Raw genomic sequence first — 18,563 nt, 5'->3', positions numbered from 1 at the left:
ATGTCCCATAGTTTTCTATTTAGTGCTGCTGGATGGTAGATGTTCATATGTCATAATTTGTATGACTTTTAAAGGACCTGCTTTTTCATCACAGCAGCATCTGAACATGTTTAAACAGTAATTAAAGTGTGTAAGCAAAAATGTGTATTTGGTCTGTAGGGAGCATGTGTATGCCCCTTTGGACTCTGAACCTATTGTCACAGGCCTGGGGCCTGCAGCTCACACACGAGGACTCACCAGCTTCTTCCCCCTCTACCAACCGGCCCCCATGACTCCCAGGCATTGGCTGATAGGATGCCAGAAGGAAGAGGTGGAAGAGGGCAGCACAGAAAGGACCAGAGGACAGAGCTACGGCAGAGTTGCCAAAGGCAAGACTAGAAGTGATAGGTTGAATGCATGGGTGTGGGGGAGGTGTCATAAGGTGGCCAAGTGTCATGGGGTCCTGTGGTAGCATGCCCAAGAGCATCTGAGACTTAGAGATGCCCATAAGGATTCAGGCTCAGCAGGTAGTTAGACTCACAGCAGATAGCAAAGGTGCAGATGCGAGGTTAGGAGAAACTTGAGGGCAGCTTCCCAGAGGCCTCCAGTGCAGTCTCCAAGAAGCACTTAGCTCCCCCAGCATAATGGTGAAATGACCCATGTGAAATGCCAACTGGGAGAATCTTGCCAGAGACTCTACACCCAGGATTATTATTTTATTTTTTTGTAGAATGAATGAATTTTGTTTATTGAGGAAAGTGAATATAAAGAAAGATAATAGGAGCTGGGTGTGGTGGTGCACACCTTTTACCACAGTAATCAGGAGGCAGGGGCAGGTGGATCTATGTGAATTTGAGGCTAGCCTGGTCTACAAAACAAGTTACAGGACAGCCATAGCTATTACTCAGGAAAACCCAGAGGGGATTCCATTTTCTGCATAGTCTCATGGCCACCAGGCTATAAGGACAAAGGGGAGCAGCTGTGGAGTGCTGAGCTTTGTATGGCCTGTGAGTATGATGGAAGTAGCCTCCCAGGAGGGAGCTTCAGTGGGAGAGTTCAACTTTATTTCAGGGTGAAGGGAATATATAGAATTGGCACAGCAGTGGGGGCGTCACCTAATCTGCATTTAGCAGCATGTTCCAGTCATACAGCTAGAGCACAACACGTAATTATCATATGGACAGTGGCAGGAGAGCAGTTGCAGGGAACTGTCCCTAAAATCACCCTTAAGTCAGGCATCCCAGTTCAGGGACAGCTTCCAAATAAGATCAAGCATGTAGGCCTAGAGACACTATCCAAACAGAATAGAGAGGGAGTCGTTCTGCAAAAGGAGCTATCAGGGCATGGTGAACTGCAACTTCAAATGCAGGGTACTCCAGCAAACCCCTGTCTCGAAAAGATAAATAAAAAGAGAAGAAAAAAATACAGAAGGAAGGAAGGAAAGAAGGAAGGAAGAAAATAGGAGCATTACTTCAGCAGAAGAGGAATAAGAGTAGAAGGCAGTTTCCAGACCACTCCGATCAAGACAGAAAGAGAGGAAGGGGGAGTGGAGGAGGGAGGGGGTAATTGGGAGGTGGGGAGGAGGCGGAAATTTTTAATAAAAAAAAAAAAAAGACAGAAAGTCTAGGGAGCTTTAACATTCTGCAACCTGCCTGTCTGGCCCTAAGTCATTCAACTGCATTCAGAGAAGCCGCCTGACACAAGGTCATATGAAGGTAACAGGCCATCAACTTTTTTCCTATTACTATATTTCCCCCCAGTATTTTTGTTCATTACTTTCTCTTATTACTTACCTATGCTACACCCAGGATTATTGCTGAGAACAGGTCACTCAGGTACCTTCTCCTGGCACCTGCCTTGTACCAGACACCTAGAAAGAAAACATGTGTTCAGCACAAGCTGTATCATACAGATTAGCTAGTGTGTTAACCAGTTAGTCTCTAACTGGTTAAGTAGAAATCCTTTGAGATGCACATTCCCAGGTGCCTGCCTAGGTCTAGGCATTTTGAAGGGCAGCAGTGGCAGGCCTGCTGCATTGGCTCCTCAGTACAGAACCTAAGATTGTCCACATTTTATATGCTAGGAGGCCAATAAGAAATGCAAAATGGCTCCCTGCTAGAGGTTTGTGGAGTATCCTAGGTGTCTGAGGGATAGTGGCTGTAGTGGGCCAGAGACACAAGTTAAGCTTGGGGAAGGAGGCTGCTGACCAGCAGACCACAGAGATTAGCACAGTGAGCTAAAAGGCAAAGGGTGCTCACTGCCTCTGATCCCTTCTGGCTGTCAACAGTAACTGGAAATGCGATCTCTAGCCAGATGTGTTGTTGGAGCCTAACTACTTCAAAATGTCAGGGCATTAGGTATATGAGCCTAGTGTGTGTACAGTGGTAGCTGTCAGCTGTCAGGAATGGGAGGCAGAGAGATGGCAGGCAGTGGGTGGCAAGGCTGCCAGTTAGAAAGAGACAGTTTTCAAAGTCACTGACTTAAATGCATGAACTAGACAGTTGACTCTCCTCTGCTTTATTAGAAGTGTTCCCGGTTTCACAGGACCTTCCTGCAGATCACGCTTGTTTCTAACCTAGATGGATTCTTCCCGTAATTTACATGTCACTTGTGTGGTTAATTTCTCCCATAATTTCAGTTCATGGCTATCAGATGTTGGTCATTGTCTCAGTTTTCATGGCTGTTTTAAAGTCTACTGAATGATGACTTTTACAAAAAGGAAGAGATTGCTTTCATCTTACAGAGTCACAGGGTACAGGAGGTGAGCATAGCAGATAAAGGTGTGGAGTGTGGCTATGAAGAACTATTTGAAGCTCCCGGGTTTCAGATTTCTTCTGAGTCCCTGAGGACTATATACTAGAGGCTTTCAGTGCTAAGTGGCAATTGTGGGGGAGGCAGGGTAGGGAGCATGGTGAGATGGGGCCTCTAGGTGGGGCCTCTAGAAGGGCTCTGTGACCCTTACCTCCCTCTGCATGCTTCTGCTACATGCACCTGCTGGTGGCTGTCACAGCTTTTCCCTGTGGAACTGACCACAGCTGGACCAGGGTTTGTGGTGAGTTGAAGCCTTGCAGAGCAGGTGGGACTGGAAAAGTGAAGGTGGGTTCTGCCCAGCAGATTGGAGTCTGGAGATCGGGGGCCTTAAGCACAGGTTAGACCTACGAGTGCCTGGCTCACCTGCTGCCTGGCTGGCAGGTGAAAAGGGGTCTATCTTCCTTAGACCTTCAGGGCTTCATGAGTTTTTTGTTGTTGTTGTTGCTGCCTCTCCCCCCAGCTGTTGGGGGTGTTCATATCTGACATGAATTATGTCATCACTGCTGAGGAGCAAGTAAGTGGGATTTTTCTATATGGGTTGGTTAACCCTAGTCTGGAAATCTGAGATGGGAAATGTTCCAAAAGGCAATACTTCTGAGCACTGAGATGCCCTGTGGAGAGAAGTCCACATAAGAGCTCCTGTGATCGCTTGCAGTCCAAATGCCGTCAAAAAACACTGTAAGGAGCTGGAGAGATGGTTCAGAGGTTGGGAGCACTGGCTGCTCTTCCGGAGGTTCTGAGTTCAATTCCCAGCAACCACATGGTGGCTCACAACCATCTGTACTGAGATCTGGCACCCTCCTCTGGTGTTCGGGCATATATCGAGGCAGAATGTTGTATACATAATAAATAAATAAATTTAAAAAACAAACACTGTAAAAGTTACCTTCAGTTAGGTGTATAAAGAACAAAATATAGATGAATCTCTATTTAGACTTGAGTGCCATCTCTAAAATAATTCATTATGTACATGAGAACATTCAAAATTAAATATTCAAAACATGCCCGACCCCAAGAATTTGGGATAAAGAGTACTAGACATTGGTAACAAGCTGGTCTTGTAGTAACCAATGTCCTCCTCTCAGTGCCGCCGTGCTGGAGTTCCAGGTTCCCAAATATTCACCTGTCAACTGGCACAGCAAATAGGGCTGGCTGTGCACTAAGGAATGTAATTTCATTCCTAGTTACACCTGTGGTGACCTTGTTTCTAAAATGTGTCTGATGGCGCATCTTCCTGGGTGCCCAGCTCGCTGCAGCATTGGCCCAGTAACTGTTAGACCCAGGCCAGGTCCCACCCATGTCTGCAGTGCCTGCTCCCAGTGTCTACCAGGAGACCCATGTGGCTCACTGAGCTAAGGGACAGTTTGGGTGGGCCTTGTTGGCATGGATGCAGCCAACCCCCCCGGAGACTGTGCCCACAGGTGCCCATCAGCTTCAAGGACTTGGCCGTGCGGTTCTCTGAAGAAGAGTGGCGGCTCCTGCAAGAGGGGCAGCGGGAATTCTACAGAGACGTGATGCGGGAAAACTACGAGACGTTGGTGTCTGTGGGTGAGGGCCCGAGGCCTCCAGAGTGTGGGTTGCAGGGACAGAAGAGGGTAGTAGTGAAGGAGGCCAGGGTCCAGGCCCAGGGGTTTTGAGTCTCTGTGAGACCTGAGGCTCCTCCAGGCCTTGGCCTCCTCATCTGTAAATTGAGTAGTTTTAGGGGTGTTCAGAGCTTGAGGCTGCCCAGAGCCTCACTTTTCTTTGTTCCTTTGTTCGTTTCTACAAGCCAGAGTGGGGGTCTGGGTACAGAGCTTTAGGGGTATATGGCCTTTGAATTTGGTGACCACCACACAAACATATGGAAAGCTATGCATAGATAAGCAGGCATCTGGGCCATCACGAGACTGTGGGAGGGTAAAAGCCACTCAGTTCCCAGAGTAACTTTAGCTCATTCTTTCCCCAGGGACCTCTGAGCTACTTCCTCTCTCCGCTTTCCTGTCACCCTCGGGGCCTGGAGGAGCCACAGCAGGAGAGAGCCACCATGATAAAGGACTAGAACCCCCAGTGGAGCATGGCTCCCAGGGTAGGTCCCCCATAGACTCTGAGCACCTCCTTCATGTCATGGTTTTCTGCTAATTCATTCTAGGCCTCCTCGAGACTTACCCCTATTCTTCTGGGTTGGAGGCTCATTGCATGTAGTCTAGTCCGTGGAGGAATGTTCAGAATAAAACCTGAGGTCACATGGGGGAGAACCTCTGACTTTGACCCCACTTGCCACTACCCAGAGCCAGCCTGCAACTTAGACAGTAGAGGTGGCACCTAGGGTCAGAGTAAGGGAAGAAAGGTAGCAGGCCAGATGGAGCCATGGGGCCCTTCAGTATTGCTCTTAATGGAAAGGAGGCAAGAGGAGCTACTGGGTAACAGTGCAGAACCTCGTGAGCTCAGCCCTCCCTTCTCTGAGCAATTTGCTCCCTGGGGCTGCTCCATCTGTGGTAGGGTCCCCTGGGGAGCTAGGTGGCTGAGCACAGGGCTCACACTTTCCACAGGAGGGCAGCCCCAGCAGAGCCTGCACCTCACCGCCCTAGTGCAGCTGGTAAAGGAGATACCGGAGTTCCTGTTTGGAGAGGTGAAGGGCGCTGAGGACTGCTCCGAGAGTGGGAGCACCAGTCTGGAAGGGGATCGAGCGACCCCTGAGGGTAAGTCACACAGCTTCAAACGTGGCCTCCCTACAGTCCGCAGTGCAGTGCATAGCTACCTTCCAGCTCTTGACCTCCTCTGTGTGCTCATCCTCTGAGCTTTTGGGACCTAGTGGATATGGGAACAGCTCTTGCCATCTCTCGGTGTCTCTTTGTCCAGTCACCCGGTGATCCCTCCCTGCTGCCTTAACACTTTGCATGGCGGTGAGCAGTTTGTTGGTCCCTATTAAACAGAAGGGGAACAGGAGAGAAGCTGAGCTTTGTCCAGATAGCTAGTGGGTCCTATATCCTATTGCCAGCCTTTCTCTTTCTGCTTCACCAACTGTCTGTTTTTTCCCTCTCCACTCGGTCAGCTCAGGACCCACCTCACCCTAGACTATGTCCCTCTACCTGCTGCAGCCCTCTTCAGTTAATGTTGGATGACACGGGAAGGGAGCAGAGGTGTAGAGCGGCACCGGCTTCATAGTCACCGCTCTGTGCTTTTCAGGCCATGGCCAAGGCAGAAATCTTCAAGTTTCAGAGCTCAGCAGTGGCAGTGAATAGGTCCCTGGCTCCTGGTTGTCATTAGTGGAGCATGACAGGGAAAGCTCTGACTGTGGAAATGGTAAGACAGCTTACTAGTTGGCATCTTCTCCATCTCCCAACAGTAGCCAGGGCTGTGGACACTTACCCTCCCCGCGGCCTGCTCAGTTCTCTTCCGGAGAGCCCTGCAAGCCACCCCAGCCTGGCCGCCACACCCACAGGCAGCTCATCTTCCAGTGGCCCTCCTGGAGACTGGGCACAAGAAAGCCCCCTACCTACCAGTGAGTCTGACCTAATGCACACAGGGACACCCAGCATTGCAGAGGCCTACCCCGAATCAGGCCTTGGACTCTGCATTCTCTTCACTTTCTCTAGCTCAGCTTCCTCTGTTGGTGACTGGAGACAGAGGTCTCTGAATCATGAGAAAACACGCCTGGCCTCTGCTGCAGACCCGGTAATCTGATGCTCAGTTCCAGATGGCCCAACCCTTTGTTGGTTGCCGAGAACTGTAGACACACAGAACTCTGGGCAGTTCCTAATGTGCACACCCGGCAGGTCACTTATCTGTGTGCACCTGCTTTGATTCTCAGACTGCCTCAGCACAGCTAACAGCAGGGAAGTAATGCTGCTCACTAAAGTTTCCCTGGGGTCTCAGTTTGTCTTCTAAAATACTTCAAAACTGTACTTGTCTGAATGTTTTGAATTTTTATTTTTGGTTGCAAGCTTAGCCTTTAATGGCAGAGCCACCTCTCTAGCCCTGTTTTGGTATTTTAATTTAGAATATTTAAAGTAATAAAGATTAAAATGGACACTCCCCTAAAATACACCCCAATTAGCCTATGGTTCCATGTGCCATCTGTCTACAAGCCCCACAGAGGAAGCATGAGTGCAGCTGGGTGGTGGTGGCACATGTCTTTAATCCCATCATTTAGAAGGCAGAGGCAGGCTGATCGCTGTGAGTTTGAAGCCAGCTTGGTCTACAAAGCAAGTTCTAGGACAGTCAGGGCTACACAGAGAAAAAGCGTCTCTAAGGAAAAATAAAACATCAACAACAAAAAACACCACACGCGCACGCACACACACACACACACCAGAATAAGAAAAAGCATGAGTACAAGCCTGACCTGTGTTGTGACTGTTGGCTTCATCAACTGTGCCAGATAGAGACTGAGGTCAGGGAATGGGTCTGGAAACATTCAGCATAAATGAGTCTTGGTATTTACAACTAAACCAGAAGGAAACAGGAAATAGCCTCCAACCCTCCTGGAACAAATCCTCCAAAGATAGTACTGGCATGAGGCTAATTTTTAGGATTTGGGTGACTCTCAGAGGGTTGGAGAGTTTGAGTGGTCTGTCCTCTTGGGGAGCAGATCTGGGGTGATTCCAGAATCCAAGTCCCCCATAACACTGCTTTCTTTGTATTTTGCAGTAGAAACTGCTGATAACTCACTGTCTATAGAGAAGGAAGGCTTAGGAGCCTCAGGAGAGCCTTCCATTCATCCCATTCAAAGCCTGGACCACAGCAAGAGCCATCGAAGAAAAGATAGAGACAGCACAGGAACAGGTGAAAGACTGGCTTTCCTGGGGTCTCACAGTCTAAAGCTGAGCAAAGTCAGAGAAGGCCATGTCTCTCTCATTTGAACTTCAAGACAACCCTATGGGACAGTGATTCTCAACCTTCCTAGTGCTGCGATACTTTAATACAGTTCCTCATGTTATGGTGACCCCCAGCCATAAAGTTATTTTATTGCTACTTCAAAACTATAATTTTGCTACTATTATGAATCATAATATAAATATCCAATATGTGACCTTGAAGGGGTCACAACACACAGGTTGAGAGCCACTGCCGTAAGATAAGCTTTGGGTGTTTGTATGGATGATTCTCGGCTGCCTATTGATGGCAGAAATAACTGAGGGTGTCGCGTTGCCTCTCAGGACTACACTGACCTTAGCTGCCTTGTATGTGCACAGGAACCGCTCCAGAGAACAGTCCCTTGCAAGGCCTCATCAACTGTCTGAAGGAAATCCTTGTGCCCAGGCCCCAGCACCGTGGGACAGCTCCAGACTTGCCACCTTCTCTCCCTGGCCTGAGTGTGTTGAAGCAGACCAGAGCTGAGGTGGAGCCAGGGAGCCTACCCTGCCCGGGTGAGTCCCTGGGCACCTGGCCTGCACAGAGCAAAGTCTCCACAGTCCCTGGGAAGCTCAGATTGCCGTTGATAGCTATTGCTGTGCTCCTTGCTGTCTCCCGTGAGATGACCACTCCTGTGTCCCTAGGGTCAGTGGCTTTCAAGGATGGCAGCAGCAGACTTTGTCCTGTTCTCTTCACTCTTCTCTACTCCTGATATGGGACTCTGAGGAGGACTCTGGTGCTCAAATGTTACTTTCTCTTGACATGAATGGGGTGTCAGTGGACACTGAGGTCTGCCTGAGGTTTCCCTTCAAAAGACTGCTGAAGCTTCAAGCTTTGTTCTTGCATCTGTAGAAGGCAGCTATTCCGTTCTCTGGGTTAGGGTGAATTTAACTACAGAATTCCTCTCATGAGTATGAACATTTCATGTGTATGTCAAGGCCTGATAGACCTTGAAGCTAAGTTATACTCAGAAACTGCCAGCCTGCACCCTTCAGTTTGCACCCTGAGTGCTAGCTATGGCTAGGTGCTACCCACACATAGGATTTACAGGTCCTGGTTTTTAGCCCTGTGCTGCTCAGACTATAATCCAGGACAGTCCTTGTCTGTCTGTCAGGAAACTGAGGACACTGAGCTTAAGTGAAACGTGTGTCCTTTCCCTTAGTGAAGACGGAGCCAGTATCTGGGGATTGTCCACTTCAAGGCCTGCTGAACTGTCTGAAGGAAATCCCAGAAGCCCCAGACAGACGTCCCAGCCCCTCAGGAGCAGGGGACGTGCGGCTGCAGGAGGATCCAGGAAAAAGGAATTCTGGAGGTAAAGGTCATTGGCTAGATTAGTGGTCAGGGAGCTAGATGTCTGTCTTTGGCTTCTCTGCTCTGAGCACAGCTGTATGTGACCCTTCCCAACCAAATTCATGCCTCAAGTCAGCCTGCAGGTTAGGCAATCCCATGCTGAACCTCATCACGCTGTGCAAGAGCAAAGCATATAGGAGTGTCTCATAATTTTCCAAACTGGCTCCTGTTATAGGAAGAAAAGGGTTACAGGAAACTTTTCGAAGGGCTGTTGGGGAGGGACAGGGAATGAAATAGGCAGGAGTTGTAGCACAGTAGACCATAATTGTGGCTGGGGGATTCCTGCCATCCTGTGTTCAGGCTAGGGTCTGTGGCTGGAGGATGTGATTCCCAGCACGTATGTTTGGACCGGGATTATTTGTCAGTTTATCAATAAGCTTGTGTTCCTGAGAACTTGGCCTTGAGAGGGTGGAGTTGAGCCAAACCTGCTGCACAAGGAGCAAGATCTGATTTGTTGCTGACCAGGGAATGGTTCACTGTAACATCCCTTAGAACGCTCCCAAGCATCCTAGAGATGGTAGGGGTGTTACTTGGAACTGTGCTTGGGCTTGAGAGGGGATCATACCCAGAGCCCGTGACTGCTGTGTAGGCAGAGGAGCCTTGGAAGTCTCTCCTAGTCCTATGAAGTGGAGCTCCCAAGACTTAGATTGAGTCTAAGCCTGAAACCTGGGTTTCCAGCAGCCGCCTTTCCCACAGGGATGAGATGCCCCCAGACTCCTCCTCTCCGCCGGAGTCATGGAGCTGGAAATGTGCTTGCCATGGTGAAAGTAGAAGACGGCTGGGTTCAGAGTCCCCCAGCACCAGCATCCTGCCAGCTTAGCAGGCAGGGCCACAGTCCCTATTTCACTGGAGATACCAGAGAGGTCCGTGTACCCCGCTGGGGCCCCATGACTCTTGGTAAGTTCTGGGTTCCAAAGCCCACAGGGAAGAACCTGCTTCTCTTTTGGTCAATGAGCCTTTCCCCTGTCTGTCCTCCCAAGCTCTTCTTAGTCCGTGTTCTCAATCCAGGCCCATGCTCAGTCACCCTCTGGTTTCAGGACCTTCTTTTTACAGTGAGGTCCTGACTGTGGAAGCTGACCACAACACGCAGGTGGCTAGTCCACCCTCCTCCTCAGAACTGGGGACAGTGTCATTCCTTCTGTAGAAGCAGAAAACACATTCAAGCTTCCTCATTGGAGGATCTCCTGCTTAGCAGATCCCTGGAGTCTACTGTAGAAGTTAGGCTGTGGGCCAGCCAGACAGCCAAGGGCCAAGCTGGGTTCTGACTAGCAGGCCGGAGCCCAGCAAGAGAAGATGACAAGGTGACCTCTCTTGTCCAGCCAGCAGGGCCTCAAGCTCACCACTAGAAGCTCTAGAGGCCTGTCTAAAGGGCATTCCTCCAGGTGGGTCATCACCTCTTCAGCCACTAGCCACCTCATGGTCCAGAAGTCCCCAGCCAGGAGATTCTGGATCTCAGAGGCTTGAACTACAGCCACAAGGATCCCACAGTGAAGGTACTTGGGCCCAGGCTGACAATTATTTCTGTACACACAGTGAGGGGAGATACTGAGGACACCATCTGGTCATCTTCTCTGGGCCTCCTTGAATATGTGTCTTTCTTAACCCCTGCTTCATGCCTGACCCAAATAGCTATCCAGGTTTGGTGAGAGCCACATTCTACCCACCCACTTCCCTATTCTGAGACTTCTTATTCCCAAGACTATATTGCAGGGGGACGGGAGTGATAGGGAGACTTTCATCAGTGCCATGGGAAACCCTGGTAGGGGAAGGGGTTCCCTGGACTGGGTCTTCTGGTGCCGTATACTCTAAGGCTAAAGGACTTCTCCATCGTGCTCTACCTTGACCCAATTACACTTCATTCTGCAGAAGCTACGAGAGAGCCACTTCTGCCTCTGAGTTTGCAGGGCTGCATGAGAGAGGGACCTGGGATTCAACCCTCTTGTTCCCAGGGTACCCCTACCAGCTTCTCCTCAGCCAGCAGCAGTGATGGGGATCTGGATTTCAGGAGCCCCAGGAACAATCTGGGGCAACGACTTGGGAAAGGTGAGCTGATCCAGCCTGAGGTCGGAATCCTCAGGGAAGGAATACATTGGTCCTTGCCCACTATTATCTCTGACATTGTGCCAGAACTGTGTATACCAAAGCAGAAACAGACCCAAGACTTGTCTTGGCAGGGTGAGAAGGGTCTGTTGTAGTAGCTTGGCCCAGAAGGGATAGGACAATGGCTGGCAGTGTGCCCTGAATCTCCCTTATAATAAACACTTCCCTATCACAGACAAAGAGAAGTGTCTATAATACTAAATGACCTTTGACTTAGGGAAGATAGAGTAAGGATCTCAGAAGACTCAGTCACCTGTGCCTCCCTGGGCCCTGCCAAGGGAAGTCACTCTTGGAGACTGTGGGGTCTTCTGGAGCTCTCTCAGCAGTCCCCTGTGCTTTCCTCTTGCAACAATCATGTCTGTCTTGTCCTGTGAGTGAATACTCAGTGCATCTGCCCAGCTGTGCCCTGGCCACATCCATTGTTAAAGGCCTGGAAATGTAAATTGGCATCTGCCTTGGTCGCATGGCACCAGCAGCCCAGAGTGACTCATTCTAGTTTACCCTGAGGAGTTACACAAGTCTGCCTGCTGTTCTTCAGCCATCATGGACAGCTGTAAACAGCTGCATTTTCTCCAAGTCCCCAAGTCCACACCTACCAAGCTCCTAATTTATACGACTCTAAGTCTACAGCAGAATCAGTGTAAGGCTTGGCTCGGAGTGCTACCCAATGTTAAAGCAGCAGAGCTGAATACAGGCCCAGACGACAGAAGGCACAGACAAAACCAGGTGCTGGGCCAGTCACACATTCATGTATACTCTATTATTGCCCTGATCAGAGATGCTGGTAGTCTTGCCAAACACTGCCTAATCGTGGGCAGGAAGCCTTACTTTGCTCTTGCCTGGCACATGGAAGAGCCAAGTGACATTTTGCTACAAGTAGGAGATAGTATTGTAGTGTATGGGAGACTGCTTTCATTACAGAGCCTGCTTTCTCTTTTCCTGAATCCACTGAAGAACCTCCCCCAGTATAAAACTCAAATGTCCTTCAACTTCAGTACCCCGCCCCCATGTATACTGTGGCTTACATATGGTCAGAGGATAACTTGCAAGAGTCAGTTCTAAATTTTCCAACACTATATGTGTTCTGGAGATCAAACTCGGGTGTGCTTGGCAAATACCTGGCCTATACTTCCCTGTGCTATGCTACAGCAGCCCCACGTGATAGTCTCTTGTTTACAACCTCTGCACGGTTCCAGAGCAGACAGCAGGTGCCTCGTGGCCTCGTGGCAGTACTGTCTACTTACCTTATCCCTCTAGACTTTCATAGTCCCGTTGTCTGCACAAGACTCTGTCAGTAGGAGTGCACCGAGAGGCAAGAAGGCCTGCACCGTTGCCCTCTTTAGAGGGGTGAAAGAAGCCTTGTGCACATTTGATTGTTAGGGTGTCCTTCACTCTAAGCAGGCAGCATCACCCCTCGACATGGTGACAACTGCTGTGTTAAACTAGACCCCCAAGGCAGACTTCTGTGTAGGCTTCTTCCAGGGCAGCCTGAGCAGAGCTGCCCCAAACCAGGGATGACAAGTGTGTGGGGCTCTGTCTCCTCCTGCTCTGAGCTCCCAGGGCATGTCCTATATTCTGAGCCTCCTTCCTCTGCTCTAATCAGGGCAAAAGAGGCAGGCTTCAGGGATTCACAGAGCACTGGCTACTCATCTGAGATTGTTCATGTTTGGTTACAGGATATCCACCAGGAAACTCTCCACTCCAAGGCCTGGAGAACTGTCTGAGAGAGATCCCTGTTCCCAGGCCACAGGCTGCCTGGCCTTGTTCCTTGACTGTAGACAGGGGATTGAAGAGACCAGAGCCCAGGAACTGGACTGCAGACCGAGAAGGTAACGTGGTATTTGTGGGAACCTGGGAGAAAAGCAATCCGTCATGCACTGTGACTTTGGCAGTGGCATAGCAGCCCTCAGGCCAGATCTCAGCTGAGCTGAGAGGATATTCTGGAAAGAGTCACTTCCCCACTCATGCAGACTCAGTTAAATGAGTGATGGAGTCCAGGATGGGAAGGCCCAGCACCACTGTCTGCTGCTCCAGTGAGCTGCTCCGATTTGCTGACTGTGTCATCCCCTTGTGCCTTGTTGTCTGGGCACTGAATTATACACCTCCTAGGATTCCATGTCGTTTGAGTTGGGAGTAAAGAGATCCCAGGGGTTTGGGCTGGTGTAGTGACCAAGCATGGTCATTTCCACACTTGAAACTTGTGTGCTAAAAGCCTGGCAGTGGTAGAAATCTGTCCATTCTATGGCAGTATGAGGTCCCATAGGACTGTCAGAACTCTTCTCATTAAAACAGGACCGAGGGGCGAGGCCTGTGAGCCACCCCACCTCGGACAGGGTCGAGGAGAAGTACCCAGCAGGAGTCTCCATCTAGGCAGTCCACAAATGACTGCCAGACCAGGAACGTGGCAATGGCCAAAAGATGGTGAGCTACCTTGAGTGTTCACACCATAGTTTCCCTCCAGTTAGCTTTTGCCAAGACAATAGCCTTGTTCTGTTCCTTCCCTTGCATGGAATATAGAAGTAGACAGAAACAGAGCGCACTGAGAAAGAATAGGATGTTTGGTTTACTTGTTGGGTGTCTGCAGTGGAGATGCTGCTGGGATTGAGGGGTATCCCTGTACACACTGTTGACCTTAGGCAGCTCCAGCAGGACGTTCTAGTCTTCATGGGGTGGAAGGATGACTTAGCTCATCGGTAGCCCTCAGCTGCCAGCTCTTGCATAGTGCTGGGTAGAGGGTCTGCTAAGTTGAGAGTTGCAGCCTACCCGATGGGAAGGGCTGCCTAGCCTGCAAGACACGGGACCTAACTGGAACCTAACCAGGAGTAGCTTCTAGGGGCTTGGAACTTCCAGAAAGTTCCCCAGCTCACTTGCTGAGGGACATGGGACCAGAAAGTAAGTTGTTCAGGCCCCTCCCCGAGAGCCCAAATGGACTGTGGCTGAGCAGAAAAAGATGAATCCTGAGTACCTGACCATCACAACTATGCTGTCAGGTACTGGGCATTGAACTCTTTTTCTCCTATGTTTAGAGACAGCCACCTTGCCCTCCCCCCTGCACTGCCTGGAGAGCTCTCTGAGGGGGATCTTGCCCGTGAGGCCCTTGCGTTTCACCTGTGTGACTGGCCCTGCCCCCAGTCCCAGCCCCTGCTCCAGCTCCAGCATCAGCAGCTCTGATGGAGAAGACCTAAGGCCAGAGCCTGCATTCTGGCAGCCACCCCTCCAGAGTGAGTCTGCTGCCGCAGGGGTGGGGGTGGCAATGAGCTGCTCCTTGAGGTGCCTGTCAGTACTCTGATGCTAGTTTACTTATGACACAGAGAGAGACCCCCTTCCCTCCAGTAAGGGTCCTGGCCCTCTGTGCCCTGTCTCTGGAGCATCTCCAAGAGTCAACAACAGTAGTTGTCTTGCTGAAGACCCTGAGAGAACAGAGCCCAGAGACTGCAGCAGCCTCGGTACAGGTAAGCCTGGAGTCCCCCAGGATGACAGAGACCAGTCCCCATTGGTCCGTAGGTCCAGACTTTATTCTCTGAGTCTCATTGTCATTCTGTTGACTCTCGTTAAAGCATCCCCCTAATTTGTTGAACTTTAGATCCTGTGAGGGAAGCAGTCCAAGGGCTGTGTTCTGTAAAGAGATCTTGGTAAACCACTGAATGATAGATACATAATATCTACATATATGCTCATTAATACATGCATATATATGTATGTGTGCGTATATACATATATATATGTATATGTACACACACCATATAGTTAGTATTCAATAACATTTTTTTCTCATGGTTTATTTTTTTATATTTAAAAAATTTCCATCTCCTCCCCTCCTCCTCCCCCCTCTCTCCCCTCCTCTTCCTCCCTCCCTCCCCTCCTCCTCCCCCTTTCCTAAAACTTGGCAAACAAAGGATATATCAGAAGTGATCTTTTTCAGTTTTCACTTTTCTAGCATGCGTGAGGCCCTGGGTATGGTCCCCAACATCTTAACCACAGTGAGAATAGAACTTCTTGGGATTAGCTCAGAAATCTAGAAATGACATCTGGTATTATAAGCCACTTTACTCTCCACCTGAGCTGTGACCCAGACTTTGTTCCTAACAGGAAGGGCAGAAGGGACAGGAGTCAAGTCCCAGTCACCCAGAAGAGAAGGGACTGCAGAGCACACATGCCAGCCTGGCCCTGTCAGCAGTGCTGAAGTTAAAGGAGAAGGAAAAAGAGGAGGTAGGGGCTTGGAATTGTCACATTTCCTTACAAGTCACTGGGGATTTGTAGGACAGCGGCAAGTGCTCCACATGCCACAGCAGGCCAGCCCACCAGTGTTAGCATACCTAACACACTGCACCCGACTCAATTACTGCTTAAAAGTTGCACATTTGCCATTGGGATGAGAGTGGGACTGGGTTCATGTGGCACATCAGAATATCCCCATGTTGGAGTGACACTAGCAAAACAATATTGTCCATGTCCCAAATGCTCTGTACTCTTTCTGCAGAGGCAACTGCGTACCCATGGCCTGCCTCTCAGCCAGAGGAAAGGCCTGAGCCCAAGGGTTCTGAAGACCCCAGGGACCTGGAGCCTGGACATGGGCAACCCAGCAGCACAGGTGAGCTGGTGGCTTCTCCAGCATTTGCTGTGCTTTAGTGGCCTCTGGGAAAATCAGAACCCAGGCCCCAGCCTAAGGAGGTAAACGTGGTCCAAGTTCATCATCAGGGTCATGGGTAGAAGAAGTCTTCCGTTGAAGCCACTCCGGTACATGGTTCACTTTACTTCCGGGTTTTCATAAAAAGCGCACAGGCTCACCTTTTAGAGGCATTGAGAGGCATCTGGAGACAAAGTTTGGGTTTGAGGGAACTGAACCTCAGCACTGTTGAGTGACCTGGCTGGGATCCTGCACAGAGCATAGGCTTCACATGGTTTTGTTCAGGGACCCACAATGACAACAGGCAGGATGATGCACCCATATCCTGAGCCGTCCTTGGTTTGCAGGACTCAGGTGTCTGTGCCCCATGTCCCTTGCTGACTTGTGTACCTGTGCTGGGTGCTGGGCACCTTCTTTTCCTGTAAGCTTTGGCCCCTCTGAGAATGCAAGGTTTTGTTACAAGCCCTGGCTGCCCTCCCGCAGATGAAACATCAGACCACAGTGTTTTGTGATGTTGAATTGTTAGTTTTTGTTTCAGTCAAGGTTTCAAAGATTTTGTGTGAGACAAGTAACCCAGGCCACCTGAAACTCGTGATCCTCCTGCCTCAATTTCAGATCCTTACTTTAATTCAAGAACTTAGTGAGACAGGGTGTGGGTCCTTCCTTGTCTGCAGCCCTAAAGGTACTGAAAAGACAAAAGCAGAGCCTTGGCTGGGGTTTAGCAAACAGCAGACCCCTCTTCCATTCTGAGCTAAATGGCTGAAGAATGGCGGGGGCCTTGACCAGCACCTCAGTTGCCTGGGGTGGGACCTACTCCAGGGGATATGGAACTGAAGAATTAACTAGACTTTTTTCTGGGTTGGGGCAGCCCTAAGATCAAAATTCTCTGGATACCGGGCTTTATGGTGGCAGGACACTGAGTACACTAAATGCGTCTCTGAGGCCATAGAGAAGGCCCTTAACAACCTAAGCACTCTTACCCATTGTTTTTTTGGTTTTAGCCAGGACCCAAGGAAAGCTGCTCTCTGGGGACCCTCTGGAGCCACCTAGCAAGTCTCCCCTTCCCACAACTGACTTGTCAACATGGCCACCCACTTCTTCACAGCCACCATGCCCATGTGGCAGATCCCTGCAGCAGGAGCTGCACAGCCTTGGTACTGCCCTTACGAACAAGCTGGACCAGCTTGCAGCAGCCTTGGCAGGCCTGACTCAGGAAGTGGCCACCATGAGGACCCGGATGGACCGGCTGGGAAGGCGTCCACAGAGCCTTGGACCAAAAGGCCAGGCTTCCTGGCGGTTGGCCCTCCCCCGGAGACCTCGCTGGGCCAGCAGACTAGACCACAGACACCTACCTTACTGGAGGCAGAAGGGCCCCACCAAGCCCAGACCAAAGATCCTGCGGGCCCAGACAGAAGGCTGCAAGGCTGGTGACCGCCCAGGACTCTCTAGAGGGAAGGGCAATTTGGTGCCTCAACTGCCTCCAGATGGTTCCTCGGTAGAATCTTCCAGGCCCACTTGTAGCTCATCCCAGCAGATCTCAGTATCTGGAGGCCACACTGTGCTGACTGCACATCCCCTTCTGGAACACACTGGTTGCCACCAGAATCCCCTCTCCCCTTCAGTGCCTCCTGCCTTGGTCCCCCTTGTGGCCTCACCTGCAACCAGTGCAGACACAGAACCTCAGGCAGCTAGAGTGGCAGCGATCAGCATTCCAAACCAGCACAAGGAACCTAACAGCCTGCTGGGGGGAGCCCTCAGCAAAGACCTCTGGGGAGGTGACCACAGGGATCCAAGGTGGGGGACCCATTAACTGTGCTGTTCCTCTGCTCAGGCCTGTGAGGGTTCCTGGTGGGACCCTCTGGGGTACAGCCATTGCAGGCTGCCTGTTTTCCAGGGGTTGTGTCTTCCTTACCGCTCAGCCAGCCCTCTCAGTGCTGCTGCAAGTCTGACCCTTTGCCTCTGCTGTGCCAGGCGCTCCTGGTGTCTGCATAGAGCCACTAGAGAGGCATTTCTCAGCCATACCTCTGGCTTTCTTGGCTCAGGTTCAGTCAGCCAGTTGTTCTTCCTCCATTATCAGAGCCGTCTAGGTTCCAGGTGGGTGTCATGCATATCACATATGCTCAGAGCCAGCTGCAGATGGCACCGTGAAGGCACCTTAATCTGATTACCTACTCCCAATCTCAAGGACACTAACAGGCCAGCCTTTATCTGTCTAGAGTGAATACTTCACAGATCTCATTTAGGGAGAGCCTGGCCTGTGGTCTGAGCTGAATTGATCCACATGGATTCTAAAACTAAATACATTAGCTGCTAAGAAAAGGCCATCGGCTTCTATGGAAGGGTGCTCAGAGGCACTTAGGCATGGTGGCTTGGATTATCACCAGTACAGTGAGAGTTAGGCACGTTCCCTTCTTCCGAACATACACCTCAAGAACTGAGCATGTGCGGTGAGACTGGTGCAGCATGCCACGGGGCTCCTGGGGAAGAGCATGCACATCTATCAGTCTCTAGGGCTGTGCACAAGTGTTACAGGCTTAGTCTGGGCAGCTGAAACCAGGGGTCCCAAATCAAGGTCTTGTCAGGGTTGGTTCTCCAGAGGGCATCTGGCTCTGCTGGGGGCTGTCTTCATGCTCACATGGCATCTTCTCCAATGCCCTTCCTGCCACAACACAGATGTTTTGGATGGCACTCATTCTCACTTGAATTTAATCTCCAAAGACTCTAAGGAACATCACCTTCTGAAGTACCAGCAGGGTGCGCAGTATGGTCAGCCTTTTGACATTATGACATAGTGTTGTCATCTAGAAAGTTCACATTCAAGAACCAGACAGTTGAGATTAAAAACAAAACCTCATGTTTTAAA

At 50.4% G+C, this 18,563-nt stretch overlaps 1 protein-coding gene across 14 annotated transcripts in view; it reads left to right on the top strand.

Annotated features, from left to right (window-relative positions):
• Krba1 (KRAB-A domain containing 1) overlaps positions 1-18,563 on the top strand; it is a 22,590-nt gene extending 4,027 nt beyond the window's left edge. For 5 of the 14 annotated variants that reach the window (XM_038318039.1, XM_038318034.1, XM_038318035.1 and 2 more), the window contains 17 exons: positions 4,212-4,338; positions 4,736-4,855; positions 5,319-5,468; positions 6,116-6,271; positions 7,420-7,554; positions 7,965-8,138; positions 8,786-8,935; positions 9,670-9,870; positions 10,293-10,466; positions 10,840-11,016; positions 12,750-12,902; positions 13,366-13,494; positions 14,100-14,294; positions 14,385-14,525; positions 15,163-15,282; positions 15,554-15,664; positions 16,702-18,563. In XM_038318039.1, coding sequence (XP_038173967.1) covers positions 4,212-4,338; positions 4,736-4,855; positions 5,319-5,468; positions 6,116-6,271; positions 7,420-7,554; positions 7,965-8,138; positions 8,786-8,935; positions 9,670-9,870; positions 10,293-10,466; positions 10,840-11,016; positions 12,750-12,902; positions 13,366-13,494; positions 14,100-14,294; positions 14,385-14,525; positions 15,163-15,282; positions 15,554-15,664; positions 16,702-17,510 — 3,222 coding nt within the window. In that variant the 3' untranslated portion in view covers positions 17,511-18,563. Of the gene's footprint in view, positions 1-1,601; positions 4,339-4,735; positions 4,856-5,318; positions 5,469-6,115; positions 6,272-7,419; positions 7,555-7,964; positions 8,139-8,785; positions 8,936-9,669; positions 9,871-10,292; positions 10,467-10,839; positions 11,017-12,749; positions 12,903-13,365; positions 13,495-14,099; positions 14,295-14,384; positions 14,526-15,162; positions 15,283-15,553; positions 15,665-16,701 lie in introns of those variants that run through there. The other 9 variants (XM_038318045.1, XM_038318044.1, XM_038318043.1 and 6 more) reach the window with 7 other exon arrangements.

Source organism: Arvicola amphibius, chromosome 2, assembly GCF_903992535.2.
Source record: "Arvicola amphibius chromosome 2, mArvAmp1.2, whole genome shotgun sequence".
NCBI lineage: Eukaryota > Metazoa > Chordata > Mammalia > Rodentia > Cricetidae > Arvicola > Arvicola amphibius.
This window is presented reverse-complemented; position numbering and strand designations above follow the sequence as displayed.